A 19,792-nucleotide genomic window follows, 5' to 3' on the forward strand; every position below is an offset into this window, starting at 1 on the left:
CATATGGACACACACACATACACACACAGGCGTGCACAGGCAACCACCACAGGAACGTTAGCCCAGTAGAGTCTCTCTCCTGCGGGAACAACACCTGTTCTCAGAAAGTTGCAACATTGTTTCAATAATATTGAACTTTTCTTGCAGCTTTGGTAGCCTATATAAATGCTTTTTTGAGGCCTTGCTCACAGTTCATTGTGTGGCAGCACCATGGCACATCGATATACCTTAAGTGAGGCTATTGATTACATATGTGATCACCATACTGGTGAGGTGGAGAGAGGCCAGGAAACTAACAGTGAAAATGGATTAGAGGAAGAAGTGTCAGAAGATGAAGACGACACAGAATATAATCCGGACCAAGAATTAACTGATGGGGAGGAATCCAGTGATGAAAAGGATGGCCATGCTGAGGCTGCTGTCACATTCAAAGAATGGGAACTTATCCTTTTGACCGGGAACACGACTAGTGTTACTTTATGTGACTGTATAACAAAATTAAATGGTTTCAAAACAAAAGTCCTTGGTAACTTTGACCCTAAGTAGTCTGTGAAAAACAATACACCATGTTTCATCTGATTATTTTTTTATAGTCAAAATAATCCAGAAATTATGCTTTTTAGAACTCGAATTCAAGATGCATATGTTCAGATCAGTGAGGTATACAGGCCATAGATAACAAATAGAAGCTCAAAACTTGTAATGTTCTCAAGAACTGAAGTTGATAAAAAGATCTAACACAACAAGAGGGAGCCAACACAACAGTTAACAGCTAAAGCCTGCAAGCCAAGAATGAGTGACTGACTGAACGAGAACGCCAGGAGAGGAATCAGTGAATGAGCAAGAATGATGAGCTACGAACAAAATGAAATGGTTTTTTTTTTTTTCTTCTTTTTTTTCACGGAAACGGTTGCTATGCTTTCCTGTTTCTCATTGGCTAAAATTCAACGACAGTGTCCTATACTCAGCATATGATTGGCTGGCTCTCAGGCTTCTTCACCACTCTGATAACTAAACAGTGAACAACACAGTGACTGGTCTGTGAAAACGACAGAATGAACGAGAGAGAAGTGAAATGTGAAATCAGTTCAGTTCATTTGCGTTATAGATTCGTTCCTTCGAACTGATTCATTTGCGACTGACACATCAATAGTACGCTGCAGCAATGGTGCTCTCCTTTCTTCTCAGTATTTTTGATCTGTATAGAACTACAGTGGTTTGGTTGTCTCATTTCATTGTTCTGCTTACATGATTAATTAAGCACCCAAATGTGTGTCACCTGAGTCTGTTACCTGCTTGACTTTACCAATGCAGCTGGGGATTCTCTTACTTTTGCACATACACTAAGTCCATGTTTCAAGTAATTTTTGGGCTACATAAACAAGTACATTCAATTGATAAACATAAATCTGACATTTCATATATAAAAACTGGTGATAATAAAATAACAAAATCATGGTAAAACAACAGAAACATCAAAACTGCTCAAGTGGTTCACATACTTTCAAGCAGCACTGTATGTCATTTGTTCATTTGAAAGTTTGACCCCCAGGTCCATATCTAGCTGTGCTTGTGTTTGTAATAAGCTAGTTCATGTGTATTTTATAGTTTTAACTTAGCTGTGGTTTTGCAGAAATGTGCTTTGCCAACATTTATTCTGGTGATTGTGTTGACTATACAGGAAGTCAGCAGACTATTCCTATTGTGCCTCCTTTCTCTGGAATACTCTCTCTGTTGAGGCCTTTAAATCCAAAACCCATTTACTGGGCAATATCCAATACAAATTAAATCTTTGAATGGAACTATTAAAGGCCTATGACAGCCAAAGGCGCTATATTTTCCCCTTTTTCCTAGATAATTCGATTGATAGCTGTTACGCTGTTAAGAGATTTTCTACAAATACAACAACCATCTAAAATAACTTCCAAAGCCTAACTTTAACAAAACTGTAATTCAGCTATTGTTAATTCCGTCTGTGTACATTATGGGATCAAGGTTTCCATTAACACAAAGTCAGTGTGATGAGTAATACCTGAGAATATCTGTATGTAATTTATAAATGAATTATGTTTACATAATGATATCAATGATATTGTCATCAGTCTTTCCCTAGACTTTACAGCCAAGTCCAAATAAGTTCTCTGAATGTTTACATCAACAAAATACAAAACATAATACATTTTGAATTACAATTATTTATTTTTATTTAATAATACAACACACATTAATGACAAGTGAGTACAAAAGTAAGAGTCTGAGGTTAGGCCTTTAACATACATGATCACTGACACATACAGTAATTGCTGAAGTTATGCTAAATTTTACTGCATACAACAATAACAAAATTCCTTATGATATTTGAGAGAAAATACATTCATATCAGAGAAGCAGATATATAGTTGGAACATTCTTATATATGAGGGAGGATAAATGCCACAGAAATCTTTGCACAACTCAAAGGGGTGGTTTCAGTACTTTTCAGTATTTACATTTTAAATCCACTGAAAAAGCTTCAGCCTGAGGATAATATCACATTGATCTGGCAGAAAGGTTTGCCACCACCGTCTTGACAAGTGAAAGTGAGTATTACAGAGTAGATAGATAGATAGATAGATAGATAGATAGATAGATAGATAGATAGATAGATAGATAGATAGATAGATAGATAGATAGATAGATAGATAGATAGATAGATAGAACCTAACATATAAAAGTTCTTAGGGATATGAAACACAATAAAGCTCAAAGCTTTTTTATATTGCAGTTGTTAGAAAAGAAAGAAGGTAGGTCTTGAATTAATCTAAGAATGATTAAAAACATGCAAAACAAATACAAATTTGAAGCCACTTGAAGTCTGCTGTTGCTTCAGAGATCAGGACAGATAAGTAAATAGTTTTAGATTTAGACACTTATAAACAGACATAAAGAAGTTAAAGTCTGTGAAATGCTGCTGGACATTGATGTGTTCGTATATGAACAGTAACAGCAGAAGTTCTGCAGATGATTATCACTTGATAAAAACTAATAACATTTTTGATATTGTAAGCGTAAATATCATGTATCTTTTCATAAATAATTTGGAGAAACGCATTCCCTAAAGATGTTGCCAAACATAAAGCATTCAAAATGATATCATGTTATGTTTCTTTTATGTAGATTTGACCCACATGCTTCAAGATAACTTAACTGCTGTATATTTGCATTACTCCTCTCAGCTGGTGGATTTTTTAATGTTTAGAGATTGTCACTGTAAGTCAATACTGTATGGCTGTCCTTACATATTGATCAATACCTGCACTACAGTGCACCAACAGGCTTTACGTATGGCCATAAGCTAAGTCGGTCATAATTTGGCATTCTGAGTCCTTTCTGACAGTTACGGCAGACAGACAGGAATTACCTAATTTATTACATTTGCCAAATTCACAAGAGGGGATAGAGATTAGAGTTGGTCATAGACAGTGTTTCAGTTTCCCCTAACTCACCAACTCATAAAACTGTCAATATTTTGAAGTCTGTTATTACATTGGATAGCTTAGAAGTAAGTGTTTGCTTGTGGTGGCTATCCAGGAAGTTAAAGGAGCTATGTCACTCTTTCAACTTATTTTTACTGCACATACTTTGTACTTCTGGTTAGATGCTAACTGCATTTTGTTATCTCTGTACTTGACAGTGAAATGAATGACAATAAAGTTGCATCTAATCTAATTTAACACATGACCTATAACACACCTGGCGGCTAGGCAACAGCCACAGTCATATAGCATTCACTTGATCATGCATCGCTGAAACTGGGCGTAGCTAAGACCAGGCTTAAGTTTGGTTGGTGCAACCGACTTAGAATCCATTCTATAGATTGGTCTTAACTAAAACCGACTTTGCAGTTAGAACCATTCTTAGTACACAATGTTGGGGAGTAACAGAATACATGTACCGGTGATATGTATTCAGAATACAAATTATGAGTAATTGTATTCCGTTACAGTTACAGTTTAGATAGATGGTATCCAGAATAAAGTTACATTGTTGAAATCAATGGATTGGCCCAAACATAAAAATGAATGACACGAAAATGAGCTAGCTCTATTTGCGTGATCAGTAACAATAAGAGGAGCAGGAGCTAGAGGTAGAGCTTGAGCCGAGGCCAGCACAACGGAGCCAGGGCCGGAATGGGTTTCTGTCTTGGAAATTCAAACAACATTTCACATTAAAGAAAGAGAGGGAAGAACAAAATATAACTGTGTAGTGCAACCTCTGTTTGCCAGCAACCAACCTCCTTTCAGCATCCGAAGACTCCATCTCAAACCTGAAGAAGCATCTCATAGTAAGTGATTTTTTTTAATTAGCCAGGGGTCGTTGTCTGCTGTAGTTTTACTGGTCACCTTGCTATTTTATAGTTGTCAGGTAGCTACTTGCTTAGTTGATGTGCAACTTTACATTCCCATATCTGCTAATTTACTAGCCCCTGAGCAGTTGAAAGACTGACAAGCCCTATTGATATGCTAGCTAACTTGAGCTAAAATTAGCTTGTGTTAGCTTAGACTGCATATGAATATGTGCAATGATTACTGTAAAGTGTAATGACACCATCAGCACATCTAGGATGTTGTATTTAGCCTAAAGAGTACCCACATGTATAGTACTACAATAGTCCTCTTTTTAGTCTTCCCAGCATAAAACAATGTCAGTGTTATTAATTTATGCTCTTTCTGTCTTTCTGTATTTTAGAGGAGCAGAAATGCCATCAGATGATGCTGGTGAACGAAGTGCCATGTCCACCACTCCCCTCTCTAACAAGCAACACTGAGCACTTCAGCAATCACCAAGAAGAAAGTAAACTCCTTGGTTCTTGAGTTCATGATTGCAGATGTGCAGCCTCACCTCACCATCAATATGCTGCGAATACTTTGAATGTTGTTGCCACAACTGATCCTAACAAAGTTACCCCACAGGGTGTTTCTCAAAAGTTATTTATATATATATATATATATATATATATATATATATATATATATATATATATATATATAGAGAGAGAGAGAGAGAGAGAGAGAGAGAGAGAGAGAGAGAAAGTATAGTACTATATATAGTATAGTATAGTAGTATATATATATATATATATATATATATATATATATATATATATATATATATATATATATATATATATATATATATATATATAGTAAGTGCAGTGTCAAAATGTGCTGCAATCTGGAATATGGCTCATCACTCATCAAGTGCTGCTGATGCAATTGAGGAAATTGCCCAAATGAGATGTGGTACAAACTGCGTCCTCAAGAGACAATGTTTCTAAAAGAGTACACAGCCATTCTGAAACCTCTTGCCTACTCAATCAACCTGCTCCAGGGAGAAAAGAACTGCAACTTTGGATACATAGTTCCCACCATTCTCAGCCTGAAAATCAAGTCAGCTGAAAAGTTGACACAAGTGCAGTTCTCAACCCACATCCTCTCAGCTGTTATCAAAGCCATTGAAACTGGATTTGGGCAGGTGTTGGCCTCCCATGAGGCAAGGATGGCTGGTGCCAGGCCCAATTCACCCTCCCCTCCCTCACTTCTTTTATTCACATTGTTATTAGTTATAACAACGTATCTATCTATCTATCTATCTATCTATCTATCTATCTATCTATCTAGACTTGAGCCTAACACATTCAGCCAGTTGGAACAGAAGAACACACCAGAATAGCTCTGTTTAGTAAGCAGGATTTGATTGCTACATTCCAACGTTTATAAAATGCAATTCGATGTGGAAGTAATCCAATTATTAAGAGCATGTATTCTGTAACAGAATATGTTACAGATGACATTTCTGAGCATGTATTCTGTATTCTGTAACGGAATACATTTTGAAAATATCCTTCCCAACACTGTTAGTACATAGTGAGACCAGCTGGGGCCAACAGCTCCTGAGTCCCACTTAGCTTTGATAAATCAGAATTTGGAGAAAAAAAGTCAGAGCTAAAACACATTTGTCACAGTAATCCTCTTCCATACACTGGGCACTTTTGGCAGTTATTTAAGTTCCTTATCTACAAATGCAAGTGTGGGTATTGGGATGGACTGTATGTTATGACACCGCAAAACCTTTTCAGGGGCGACAACTAAGTGTGTGCTTGACATGGGGGACCGTTGTTTGTCTCATCTAATACCAGCTTTTTCTCAACCCGAATCAACTACTTCTCCAGTCCAACCGAACCTGAACCATGGCAGTGGTAGTTCAGAAAACAGATCTACGAACCATTATGGTAACAGTCATTTTTAATGGTTTCGGAAGGCACTGACCTATAAGCTGGTTTCAGCATTGCTGTTGGAGGTGTCAGATCAGAAAATGGAAGACAATGAGAAATTTAATTTAATTTGAATTTATTTTGGACAACCCACCTGTGATGATGCCTGCTTTTTTAGAGCAATGAACATATTTCAATTGTGTATCATATGCAGTATTTCACGAAAGTGAGTTCACCCCTCACATTTTTGTAAGTATTTTATTATATCTTTTAATGGGACAACACTGAAGAAATTACACTTTGATACATGTAAAGTAGTGAGTGTACACCTTATATAACAGTGCAAATTTGCCTCAAAATAACTCAACACACAGCCATAAATATCTAAACCTCTGGCAACAAAAGTGAGTACACCCCTAAGTAAAAACATCCAAATTGGGCCCACTTAGCCATTTTCTCTCCCGGGTGTCATGTGACTCATTAGTGTTACAAGGTCTCAGGTATGAATGGGGAGCAGGTGTGTTAAATTTGGCGTAACTGCTCTCACACTCTCTCATACTTATTACTGGAAGTTCAACATGGCACCTCATGGCAAAGAACTCTCTGAGGATCTGAAAAAAAAGAATTGTTGCTGCACATAACGATGGTTGTCATATCCGGAGGTTGTCTTTGGAAATAGACATATGAGTGCTGCAAGCATTGCTGCAGAGGTTGAAGGGGTGGGAGGTCAGCCTGTCAGTGCTCAGACCATATGCTGCACACTGCATCAAATTGGTCTGCATGGCTGTCGTCCCAGAAGGAAGCCTCTTCTAAAGCACAAGCCTGCAAACTGTTTGTTGAGGACAAGCAGACAAAGGACATGGATAACTGGAACTGTGTCCTGTGGTCTGATGAGACCAAGATGAACTTATTTGGCTCAGATAGTGTCAAGCGTGTGTGGCAACCAGGTAAGGAGTACAAAGACAAGTGTGTCTTGCCTACAGTCGAGCATGGGGGTGGGAGGGTCATGGTCTGGGGCTACATGAGTGCTGCGGGACTGACAGTTCATTGAGGGAACCATGAATGCCAACATGTATTGTGACATAATGAAGCAGAACATGATCCCCTCCCTTCAGAAACTGCACCACAGGGCAGTATTCCAACATGGTAACGACCCCAAACACACCTCCAAAATGACCACGGCCTTGCTAAAGAAGCTAAGGGTAAAGGTGATGGACTGGCCAAGCATGTCTCCGGGCCTAAACCCTATTAAGCATCTGTGGGGCATCCTGAAAGGAAGGTGAAGGAGCACAAGGTCTCTAAGATCCACCAGCTCCGTGATGTCATCATGGAGGGGTGGAAGAGGATTCCAAAATATTGACACTTTGGGCACAATTTGAACATTTTCATTTAGGAGTGTACTCACTTTTGTTGCCAGGGGTTTAGATATTTATGGCTGTGTGTTGAGTTATTTTGAGGCAAATTTGCACTGTTATATAAGCTGTACACTCACTACTTTACATTGTATCAAAGTGTGATTTCTTCAGTGTTGTCCCATGAAAAGATATAATAAAGTATTTGCAGAAATGTGAGGGGCGTACTCACTTTTGTGAGATACTGTACATATTTCATGTTAATTATTTTTACAATCCAGAGTTTTAAAAAATGCAATTCCAAGTTAAATGTTCAGTGCTTCAGAAATAGTACCAGCTGTACCTGTGCCCTTATGATTTGGACAGAACATTGGACTATCTGTGAATGTCATCCAAGGCAGGGTAAAATCTGAGTTAAAGCTTGTGTTTTAAGTTGGACTAAGTCATGAGAAAGATTCACAAGTGAGGCAAATGTGCAAACATATCTTCTCCTCTACCTGCTGAGTTATAGAGCTTCCTTTTTTACCCAGCATTGATGAGTGTTTTGGGTTGATAAGGAGCCCTTAAAATTGCATTTACAGATTTTTTGGCAACTTGGGGAAACAAGCACTGACCTATGTTTTACATTGATAAGGATAACTTGTTAGAGTACACACCCATGAGTTACACAGAAGCATTATCATTTATTTGGAGTCCCTTTGTGTCCACCTGATGAAAGTCAGTCCAAAAATTCACTCTCGTGTAGCTGTTATTTGCTGAGGGAAATTTCTCCCTCTTCTCAGTGCTCCACTTTGTTCACCAGATATAAGACTGTGTCTGTTGAGCCTGTAGTGCACAGTGGAATTTCGGAGCTTTGTTTCTGAAATGTTTTCCGGCTGTAGTCGATAAATGAGAACAGTGACAGTGAACCAAAATAGTAAAGTTGTTTGGTACAAAGCTCTGTAAACAGGAGGGCAGCTGTACATTCAGGTGATCATTTTCTGAAGTTTAATCAGTTCAAGCCTCTCACATTTTCAAATTTTTGTCACATTCTCAGTTGATACATTGATATTATAAAAGTATTAATATTTTCTTATGATTTATTTGGTGTAAAATGATTTATGAGTGACTCTATTTATTAATGCAATTTCAACCTGATCTTTCAGATAGTTATTAATCCATCTTTAACTTGCATGAACAGGCCTTAATGAGTGTGACTTCATGTGTGTCTGAGACAAATCCATACATCAGCTAGAGTTTTAATGACTTTGAGTACCTCTGAGTGCTTTATTCACATAAATCTGACATACTTTTTAGGTTGTCACCAAAGACAGATCAGCATCTCACACAGCAGGAGTTACTGCAAGGCAGTTGTATTGGATTGCTGTATATTGTGCTTGTTACCTATTTTTCCGACATTTCAGTATAGATTGCTGTCTTTGTGATGTTCCTGACAATGAAGAGATTTTTTTCTCTTGATTTGGCTTGTTTTCAAGGAATATCATTTTATAGTTTTTATGAATAAAGGAGTAGTGCTTTGTGTCACACAGAGGTTGTTGTATTTAGAGCTGCAAGAAGACACTGTCCAACACTGTCCAGTGCATATTGAGGGACTGGAGTCTTTCATACATAATTAAAAGACATCAACATATCAGCATCAAAGGTGCAAATTGTATACCAGCATTTCAACTGGTTTTCATCCAGCTTTTTGTATTACTATTGTTCCTTTTCAATAAATAACTGAAATACTAAATTACCTGATTTTCTTTTACCTGGGGAAAATTATGAGTCCTCTCATTTCAACTGCTTTACATAAAATATTAAACTATTTAAGATTACATGCTTATGTTGAAAAACAGTAGCTGTCAGACCTAATGTTCATTTTGACAAATCTAAAGATTTACTAGAGTTACATGCTAGCAATATCTATTTGTTTTCCACACCCCTTTGGTCAAGTGATGCAATTAAATGAAGGAAATCTAAACAATCCAAAAGCACAACTGAAAACTAAAACAAGTCACTGTCACAAGCAATCTACTCAAAAGCAAAGCAGCTAAATAAACATGAAAACTTGCAGATAAGACAGTTATGTGCATTGTTTTGCTTTGTGGCATACTGGTCAGAAAGCACAACAATGTGTATTGTTGGGAGTCAAATAGTTTACAGCACAATCAATTATAGCTATGAGCTCATTAGTAATGTGCCACATGCCAGGATTAGATCTCTTCTGGAATATCTTGAAGATCTGGAAAAGAGTGAACAAATTCAAATTCAACTCATTGTTCCCCTGATACTACAGCAAGTTTTGACTCTATAACATAGTCAATAATTCTATGGCATACTGAAACTTTATATTCTGCTGCATGTCATGTGGAGAGGGACTTTTGCAAAATGCTCAAACCTCTTGAAATTGTTGAGGTTTTCTGGCACTAATAACTGAATATATGTCAAGAAAGCAATGATATGTCCCAGCTAGGAAAGAAAGTAATTTTCTGAAAATAACATTTTTAAGGAAATCATTGAATAATGGCCAATATATAGATTATATTTGAAAGGCATATAAAATGCAGTGTTGTAAAAAGTACTCAAATGTCCTCCTTGAGTAAAAGTAAAGGTATCATTTTAAAATTGTACTTATAGTAAGTAAATATTAAAAGTGAGGTGAGTGTGAGCATACATCTGAAAGTAATAAATGTACTTTCATATCAATAGCAAAAGTAAACTACAAATACAGTATATTGACATATATACATATATACATACATACATACATACATATATACACATACATACATATATATACATATATGTATACATATATACACACACACGCACACACACACACACACACACACACACACACACACACACACACACACACACACACACACACACACACACACATACACACACAAACACACACACACACACATACATATGTTGTCTCGGCCCAGCCAATTATTCAATCCCATACTAGCAGAAACAGTATTTTCCTTTTTTGGCCTTTATATGGTTTTATTGACAGAACAGCTTGAGAGATGACAGGTTGAGAGAGAGAGGGGGGGTGATATGCAGCAAAGGGCCCCAGGCCGGTACTCAAACTCTAGGCCGCTGCGCTGAGGGCAAAGCCTCTGTTCATGGGACGCCTGCTCCACCAACTTTTCTTTTGTCTTTAATCTAACTGAGAATTTGTTGATTTTTGATGCAACATGGTATCTGTGACTACTTAGTAAAGTTATCAAACAAATGTGGTGAAATGGAATGTGGAACATAGACCTCAAAAACTAAATGTAATAAGATTAATCAGTCACAGAAAATGGTAATACAGTGGAACCCTGGCTTCCGAAGACCCCATTTAACGAAAAAATTCAAGTTACGAAGGTACTTAACGGCAATATTTCTGCCCGTGGTGCGGCAAAATGCCCGCATAACGAAATCCCACAAATACAGGAACATTCACGTTAATTTGAAATTTGCCACGACCGAAATTAAAAAAAATTATAAAATAGAAAATTTAAAAAAAATTATAAGTTTAAAAAATTTTTTCAAAATATATCATTGCACAGTGTACGTACGTACATTAATTAACGTAAATGTAAGTTTTAGTTTTAATGTTTAGAATTAAATTCCATAATGTTATGTACATGTACACAGGGGTGGCTGTAGCTCAGCGGGTAGAGCAGGTCGACTAGTGATCGGAAGGTCAAATCCCAGCTCCGGGCAGGGCTGAGATGCATGTCGAAGACACTGAACCCCACATTGCTCATCAGTGAGGGCCCTGTGATGAGCTGGCGACTTATCCAGGGAGTACCCTGCCCTTGCCCTGAGACAAAGCTGGGATTGGCTCCAGCGGCAACACCCCGTGACCCCATGGAAAGGGATAAGCGGTTACGGACAATGACATGACATGTACACGTACGTATGTATGCATACAGCCTCCGCCACCTCCAAGAACTTCGTCTTCAGCCAGCATCACCTCACTCAAAAGGTACATGCATAATTTATTTTGTTGATATTTATTAAAACATTTATCATTTATAAATTATTTTCTTCATTTCAGATTGTATTTTGGAATATTCTTAGTGTTTTTTTTCAAATATTAAGTCATATTTGTAGAAGAAATACACAACTGGTAGGGGGCCTGGAACGAATTAGGCTATTTATAGGGAAAAAGGAGCTTCGACTTACGAAAATTTTAACTTACGAAAGACCCTCTGGAACGAATTCACTTCGTAAGTTGGGGTTCCACTGTACTCCTCAAAATTGTACTTCATCAGTGCTTCAGTAACTTATATTCCATCACCGATAAAAGACTTTGTAAGACACTTTCACCCCCTTATTTCTCAGGTCGATCGACACTCGATACCCCAGAATCCGGGTCTGAGCATCTGGATCTGGAAACAAGACTGTTGTTTTACAAAAGACTGAATTGTGTTTATATTGCCTTTGTTCTGACAGAGAAAACAGCATTCAACATCTGGTATTCTCTCTTGTCTTGTCAAGGTGTAAGTTATGACATGTTCTTAAAAGCTGTTACATTCAAAACTACAGCAGAAGTCAGTACAACCCTGATTTCAGTTTAATCCTGGGTGAGTATGAAAATAGAATCTCATCTTTTCAAAAACGGCACATTCTCAACCAGCATAAGAAGGTCACAAATTTGATGTTTTCCACATTTTTCTAGCATTAAATTAACTCCAAATAAAGATTTTGGGTTAATATGTCTGATCTTTAGTGGAACCACAGTGCCACTTTTTGGTAAGTTCCTGTATAATTGGAACGAGACTTCTAAACAAACTTTATTTTATACTTGTGTCTATCTTATATAGTAAATACTTGTGACATATATTTTTGTAACACGAATTACACTAGCACTATATGAAATATGTACAAGTCACCAGTGCTGCTGTAGGCTATGTGTATGTGTGTGAGTGATATTTTAAACAAGTTTTACTTTTCCCTTTTATATTAAGTGATTTTGGTAATGTCATGTTAAATCATGTCAACAAAATCTGCTAAGCAATGGTGAACTTCTGGGAACGGTGAACCATGATCTCAAAACTTTACAGACAATAAGAATAGGACTTAAATCCCTTAAGCTTTAATTACTATATTGTCAGAGGAAGGGACGATGTCAACCCGCCCCTTCAGTTCCACCTTCAGACTAAAAGATAAAAAGGGCAGACTCCATTCTCTTCCGCTCTCTCTTAAAATTCTTACTCTTACCCTCTTGAAACTTTACTTTTCGTTTCTACTTTTGATTTTCACACAAACTCTGTTTGTGCGACACGCTCCAAAACTAGCGATCTCTGCAGATTTCAACCATGTGTTGAATTTTTTTCAAGTTATAACTTGCGGTACTGTTTCTAAGTACTTACTTCAATAGTGAGTAAATTACACAAAAATAATTTACAGCTACATTTGAAATTTTGTTAGCCAAACCTGATTGTAGCCTCCAGTGTTGCTAGCAACAGGGGAACCACTACCTAAAAAACAAAATGATGCATGTAACATTCACAATCATTACCATGTGCTCTGACCTTTGGAGCTTTCAGATTCTGTCCCATCATCATCATCTGACATCATGTCTACCTCCAAGTCACTGCTGTCCTGGACACCATCTGACTGGTGGAAAGATTCCTGGTTGGCCTGAGGGATGTCTCCAGTTGCTAGCTCCCTTCCTGATACCAGAGAGACAGGCTGAAACAGCAAGAGGTATGAGATTGTAGAAACCTGACATTGATACTATTCACGATGTGTATTCAAACACTTTTTTACTTAAAGAAACCATAAGTCAGACATGTTTTCCTGAAAAGTGTGGCAGAGAACATTATACTGCCGAAACAGGCCAGTGGCATCAGGGAATAATGCTGCCATGATGGATTAAACATCTTTCATAAATAGAATGATAGCACATCGGCAGAAATTAGCTTAAGATAAAGTTCAAATCTAGTTCTGGTGAATCATTTCTAAAACTCTGCAGAGAATCCACACTAAATATTTGCTTGCATACAAATGAGAAAATGTACATACATCAAAAATGTCCTTTTATAAATACCAAATCAACTTAGAACCGATTACATGGATTAGCCCCTTATCCCGCTCTCTCCACACCCACATTCAATGATAAATGGTCAGTGCAATGTGCCGTATGACTGTTATAATGAGTGGCTGATCAGTGGTTCTTTACAATGAACCATGGCCACAACCGAGGGAAACATGAAGAGAACCATTTTTTTCTGACACTAAAAACAAGGTGTTAGTGGATGAGGTGCTAATTATTTCATTCACGTAGCCCTCCAGCAGTGCATTTACACTGAAAATGCCCATCGTTGTCTCTATCTCCCAAAACTTGAGAAGGAAGGCTTGCTGAGAAATTTGTTTGACCAATGCCCTCTGTTGTGTTAACACTCTGGAGATGTGCATCAACAACAGCAAGATCAGAATAAAAATTTCTAAAGAAAAGGAGGAGCTAAAAAGCTTGGAGAGAAAAAGGAAGAGGGCATTAGAGGCTCTGGCTTCTAAATATAGAATAATTTACTAACTGTTCAGCCATCATGATTCTCAAGTGTTGGAGTGTTAATTTGGAGGTGCACACTAAGAGGTAAGATGTTTAATTAAATATAGGCAATGGAAGCTATGTGTTTGGGCCCACGATTGTCTAAATGACACTAAATTGATATTTCTTTTTCACATTCATTCATGTAAACAACAAAAATATAATAATAATAATAATAATAATAATAATAATAATAATAATAATAATAATAATAATTAATTAATTAATTATGGTTTTATATTAAATGTTGTCATACATCTGTAGCTGGCATATTAAGATGCTGTATCATTGGGGTCAATTTATGTATGTGCACTGTGCCGCCCATTTTACACTTTGTTGTTTCCTGTAGTGAAGGGGGTTGTAAAAACAGTACACACAGACAGCAGAATCGAGAATATGAAATAAAAATGATGGCTGAGATAGCTGTCCAATGGCAGGTTTATAGCAACAATCTATACCTGCTGTCTACCAGGTCAGTCTACCAGGCTGGCATGCATTTTGGAAAGGCCTCAGTGTTTATGGACCTTAATTTATGGTAATATGGACTAAAGACCATGTTATCCTTGTTAGATTTTACTTTTTTTTTTTTTAAATGTCCTTTGTATTCTTACCTGAAAAGCCTGGTCCCCCAGCTGCTGGGAGGGGAGTGGAGCCCCACTGCAGACCTTCATGTGTCGGACCTGCCGCTCCAGCTTGACCCTGGCCTTCTCACTGTCCTTGAACCGGCTCTCAGCATCCCGCAGCCTCAGCAGCTCCTCCTGCAGCAGGCTGTGTTGTCGCTGCAAAAGAGCCAGTTCCCCAATGGTAGACCCTGTATTAGCCTCCCGGTTTCCAACATCTCGCCAGAGAGGGCGCCATACTCCTCCTGCAGATGGTGTCATGGCTTCCTGTGGCTGCAGCAGCAGCTCCAAGATGGAATCTTGTTTGATGACGGCACCCTACAGGATATGATGGAAAAAATGATTTTAAAGATTTAATACATGTGTATGGTTCAGATTTTTGTTTTTAATCAAGGAAACACTGTCCAACAGAAATGAGAGCATTTACAAAGAATACAAATGCAGCAAGGGAAACTGTAATAAATGAATCTAAGAATGGAGGGAAATCTATCACTGAGCAGTATGAACAGGAGAATGCAAGGATCATATTGGAGGATCAGTCAGCCACCCCTCCTACAGGTGGGATGAACTATATAAGAGAACTTACTGCGCACTGGGTGCATTTGCCAATAAAATTCACACTTCTAGCTGTTTTACACCTCCAAAATATCTCTGGCTGAGCTGGCTATAATTCCCCAAGGCATGACAATATACTTTTTACAATACTCAATCTTAATGTCTGGACATTTTCTCTCATTTGAAGAAAATTTGAACACTGAATGTAACTGTTGTTTTATTGTGTTGGACAATTTTTTTAAGCAGTCAAGGAATTTTCCATTTAAATATTTTATTTAAAATATTCTGGTGGTGTAAACAGAATCTGTCCATTTTTCCATAATGTACCATAATGTATGCATGTATGCAGTAAATTATATCTGCTTTGTATCCTCACATATTTCTGTCACTCAAAGTCTGCATTGCATGTAGCATAATTTGTGAGCTATACTGTATGCTGTTGTCATGAGATACAAGTGCATTAAAGATGTACACTCACCTGGAGTGCATGGAGATAAACACTGAGATTCATCAGCCTCTGAAGGATCTCCTGTCAAACACACACAACAATCTTATTACTGATGTATGTAACACACACACACACACACACACACACACACACACACACACACACACACACACACACACACACACACACACACACACACACACACAATACACACAAACACACACACAACACACACAATACCATTCAATTCAAAGCTTTACGCCCTTTACTTACTGTAGTTGGTGGCTTGTCTGGACTCCTCATGCAATCCTTCAGAAAGTAAAAAACAAACATAGAAGAGAATCATGATGATGGTGTTACATTTGAACATAATACAATCATTAGATATTAAACATTAATCAGTACATGTGTTATAATTTACATTCCTAAAAGGAAATTATGTGACAGGGAATGGTAGCCTGTCCATGGGTCCAAGCTCCCCAAAAGAATGCTTTTTAATCCTTTATGGTTGAGTGTATTAGGAGCAAGTGACCCAAGTGGCCCACAATATTTCTCCTTTCATCCTTTTTAAAGCAGTGCCACGATGCACTGACAGCTTCATAATGAAGTGGAGAGTCAGGACCAAACTTTAAACTGGGAATTGAGGTCCCAGTGTTTCCTTGGAGTTCTCTGCAAGATGGATTAATATTCCCTGGAAGTATACTTGCCAGAGCCTGGAATTTTAGCATGTGTAACCTTTTGTGTCTGTGTGCACTTATGTTTTGTGTCATTATCAAATGAACCATAGAAAACAAATGTATTTTATGATACATCCACTCATAGCAAAAGCCAATCTTGTCTGACCTTTTATTGCCATCATTACAGTATAACAACATTATCAACTGCAGCTACGCAGCTAGTTCTTGTTCTGCTGAAATGGAAGGGTCAAAAGTTCAGTTTACAACCACAAAAAGCAGCAGGCTAAGTGACTAATTCTCTGTCTTCGCGTCTGTAATTTTGATGGTTACAAACAACATGCGCAATCCAGTCAAATAGGTGCCAACCTGGGAGGTTTATTTTTTGCCCCAGTGGCATTCAGCTGAGATGAACCCCCAGCTACATGGAAGTGTATGCTGCCACATTAGAAAAAAAAAAAAAAACAACTGGATCAGTTTCATGTTATAATGTGAAACTTTCCACATTATAACATGATAAATATTTTACGGAAGCACATTGCATTCACTAGATAAAAAAAAAAAAAAAAAAATTAGACACCTTATCTCGTAATTAAGAGATGAGGATCGCGTAATTATGACAAAATCCATCAACAGCACCGTTAATGCATATTCCATAAGGTTTCAATTGCTTTCCTGAACAATCCTAATGACTTAAGATGCCTGCGCAGTTTTGACATAATAATAATAATAATAATAATAATAATAATAATAATAATAATAATACATACACATTTTATTTACACTGTACAGAAGACGAACATCAAATCAGCAAAACAATAGAAAAGAGTACACTAAAAACACATTAGACAGAGCTAAACTTTAAAAGCCATATGATAATATTAATACTATCCTCATTTCAAACCGAGTCTCAAATCGATAAAATAGCAATAGCAGATTAACTGCGATAGCCACTGAGAGAGGATTTACAGACCTTTCCTTTTTCTTTATCTTATCTCGTATACATTCTCATAATTATGAGATCTTTTCTTGTAATTGCAAGATAAGGTGTCTAATTTTTTTTTTCTAATCCAGTGAATACAGTGTGCTTCCGTACTATTTATCTTGTTGTAACCTGATAACTTATTTTCATAATTTGTTGTTATACATAAAATGTTTCATTTTACAACAATATCTTTTCATGTTACAATATGAAACATGACATAAGTCATGTTAAACATGAAACACACATTATGAAAAGATAGAGTACAAGTTAAGCTAATATTGCAGAAGCATGTTGATATTGTATTTCAGTGTTAGACATTCCTAAACATACTTGCACTTGCACTTAACCAGTAAATTAACCTGCAGTACTATGCAGATGGCTCGTCAAGTTGTCCTCTCAGACATGTACACCGCCATCCCCAAATCAGGGAGCAGAGCACCATTAGGCAGGTGGTGCATTAATTGTAGGGGGTTTCTCAATGTTGCAATTAAACATTTAACAACAGTGCAACAATGCCTCAAACCATATGATCTTCACACCACTGTAAACAGCAATAACCTCTGCTCCAGGCTATAAGATAGTCGCAATAGTGTCTCAATAATGAGTGACAGTGTCACATCATAAAAACCCACTTCCACCCATTACACATCTATCTTGACCTTTAGCTCACCTTTTCTGCAAAGAAATCATGGGCTCCATTGACCAACAGATCATGATCACCTGAGCAGAGACAAAAACACAGCAGTCACTCAGTACAGGTCTAGAAAAACAAACCATGTATCGTAATGAAAGTCTGACAGCATACAAAGAAGGGGCAGGGAGTATCTGGTTCTGTGCTCATTAAATGTGACTCAAACTGTGAAATCACTCGAGGCTAGTGACTGACCTCAGTATTCTAGTGAAGCTTCATGTACACCTTCATGTACATGCTCTGGCTGTGACCTGCTTAGCCTCAACCACGCCCCACACCTCAAATTTGCCCTAATAAAAATGTCTACAGTGAGATAAAAGTAATTTTCTTTGTGGAGCCAATCATTAATTAATGTCACATTTTATAGCTTATAGCTTGCATAGGATTTTTATGTACAGTATGTTCAGGAGTCATTGTACGCATGGTAAGGTAATACGGCTTTTGATTGTTTTGTGTTTGTGTTGCCACAAGACAGCAACAATGAGCCAAATAAATCTATTCTCGTTGTGTTGACAAAGTGAAGTTGTCAGTGACGCACTGGTTTCTACCGCCTCCATGTGGTTGGGATGGCATGGAAGAGGGATGTCCACACTGGAGCCAAGCAGGAGCTCACTCAACCTGTCCACTGTGTAAACACACACACACACACACACACACACACACACACACACACACACACACACACACACACAAATGTATGTCACATTTTTTTGTCTTCCCATTTAATCTCCCTTTTAAACTAAACAAAACATTCAGTTGTACCATATTTGTATTCAGCTTTTGCTGAGAAAAGAATATCACAAATAATATTTTGAGCAAACAATCCCCTTGTATTTAGTATCAATAAACTTGTAAATAAACAAATTACCCAAAATGAGAAGTCCTTAAAAATTGCATTTTTGACCTTGTTTATGGACATGTTGCAGCTGAACATCCTTACCTTTTTTAAGGAATCTCATCAAGTGAAAATGACTGACTACATTGGCAGCCAATTCTGCTTCTTTCAAGTGCATGTCTAAAATGTTTTCATTTACATTTGATAGGGCATATTTATATTGCATTAATTAGGAAGAGGAACAGCAGTCCAATACTAGTGTCTCGAGTTTAGCCAGTTTAAACAGTCCTGTGGGTCACCAAGTATGGCAAAAGGAATCCATTTTGTGCACTGTTTTTGCTTCCATTTTAAAGGTAAACGATCTAAAACGTTTGATGAATGATTTCTCTCAGATTTTGAGCAGAAATGTGTTAAAATCTGTTTCAGTGAGCACTACTTCTTTGTCAGGAACATCTAACATGACAGGTGTGTCATATCATGATGTTGATTAAACAGCATCTGAACTGGTGACAAACTAATTTTTCAGGGGCTGTGCAGCTGCAACTGACTGCGGGAATGTCCACCAGAGCTGTTGTCTATGAAATGAATGTTAATTTTTCTACCAGAGGCCTTCACCAATGAAGTGTAGGAGAACTTGGCCATACATGCCACTTCAAAATTGAACCAATTGACCAAGTGAAAAATTTGCTAGCCAAGCACCTGCACATCTGGCTTCTTCCCCTGCATGATTATCTGACACCAGCCACTTGGGCAGTTGATACAACAGTTGGTTTGTAAAACCAATGAATTCCTGCAGAAACAATCAGACAGCATCTATGTTCTCATCATCCTCACCAGGGTC

At 37.5% G+C, this 19,792-nt stretch overlaps 1 protein-coding gene across 1 annotated transcript in view; it reads right to left on the bottom strand.

Annotated features, from left to right (window-relative positions):
- Positions 1-9,691: 9,691 nt before the first annotated feature.
- Positions 9,692-19,792, bottom strand: part of arhgef1a (Rho guanine nucleotide exchange factor (GEF) 1a) — a 60,503-nt gene continuing 50,402 nt past the window's right edge. The window contains exons 17-23 of the mRNA XM_037093264.1: positions 18,655-18,741; positions 18,096-18,145; positions 16,040-16,075; positions 15,797-15,847; positions 14,755-15,081; positions 13,125-13,284; positions 9,692-9,829 (exon numbers count right to left, since the gene is read on the bottom strand). Of these exons, the coding sequence (XP_036949159.1) occupies positions 9,801-9,829; positions 13,125-13,284; positions 14,755-15,081; positions 15,797-15,847; positions 16,040-16,075; positions 18,096-18,145; positions 18,655-18,741 (740 nt within the window). The 3' untranslated portion in view covers positions 9,692-9,800. The remainder of the gene's footprint in view (positions 9,830-13,124; positions 13,285-14,754; positions 15,082-15,796; positions 15,848-16,039; positions 16,076-18,095; positions 18,146-18,654; positions 18,742-19,792) is intronic.

The sequence above is a fragment of the Acanthopagrus latus genome, chromosome 3 (genome assembly GCF_904848185.1).
Source record: "Acanthopagrus latus isolate v.2019 chromosome 3, fAcaLat1.1, whole genome shotgun sequence".
Taxonomy (NCBI): domain Eukaryota; kingdom Metazoa; phylum Chordata; class Actinopteri; order Spariformes; family Sparidae; genus Acanthopagrus; species Acanthopagrus latus.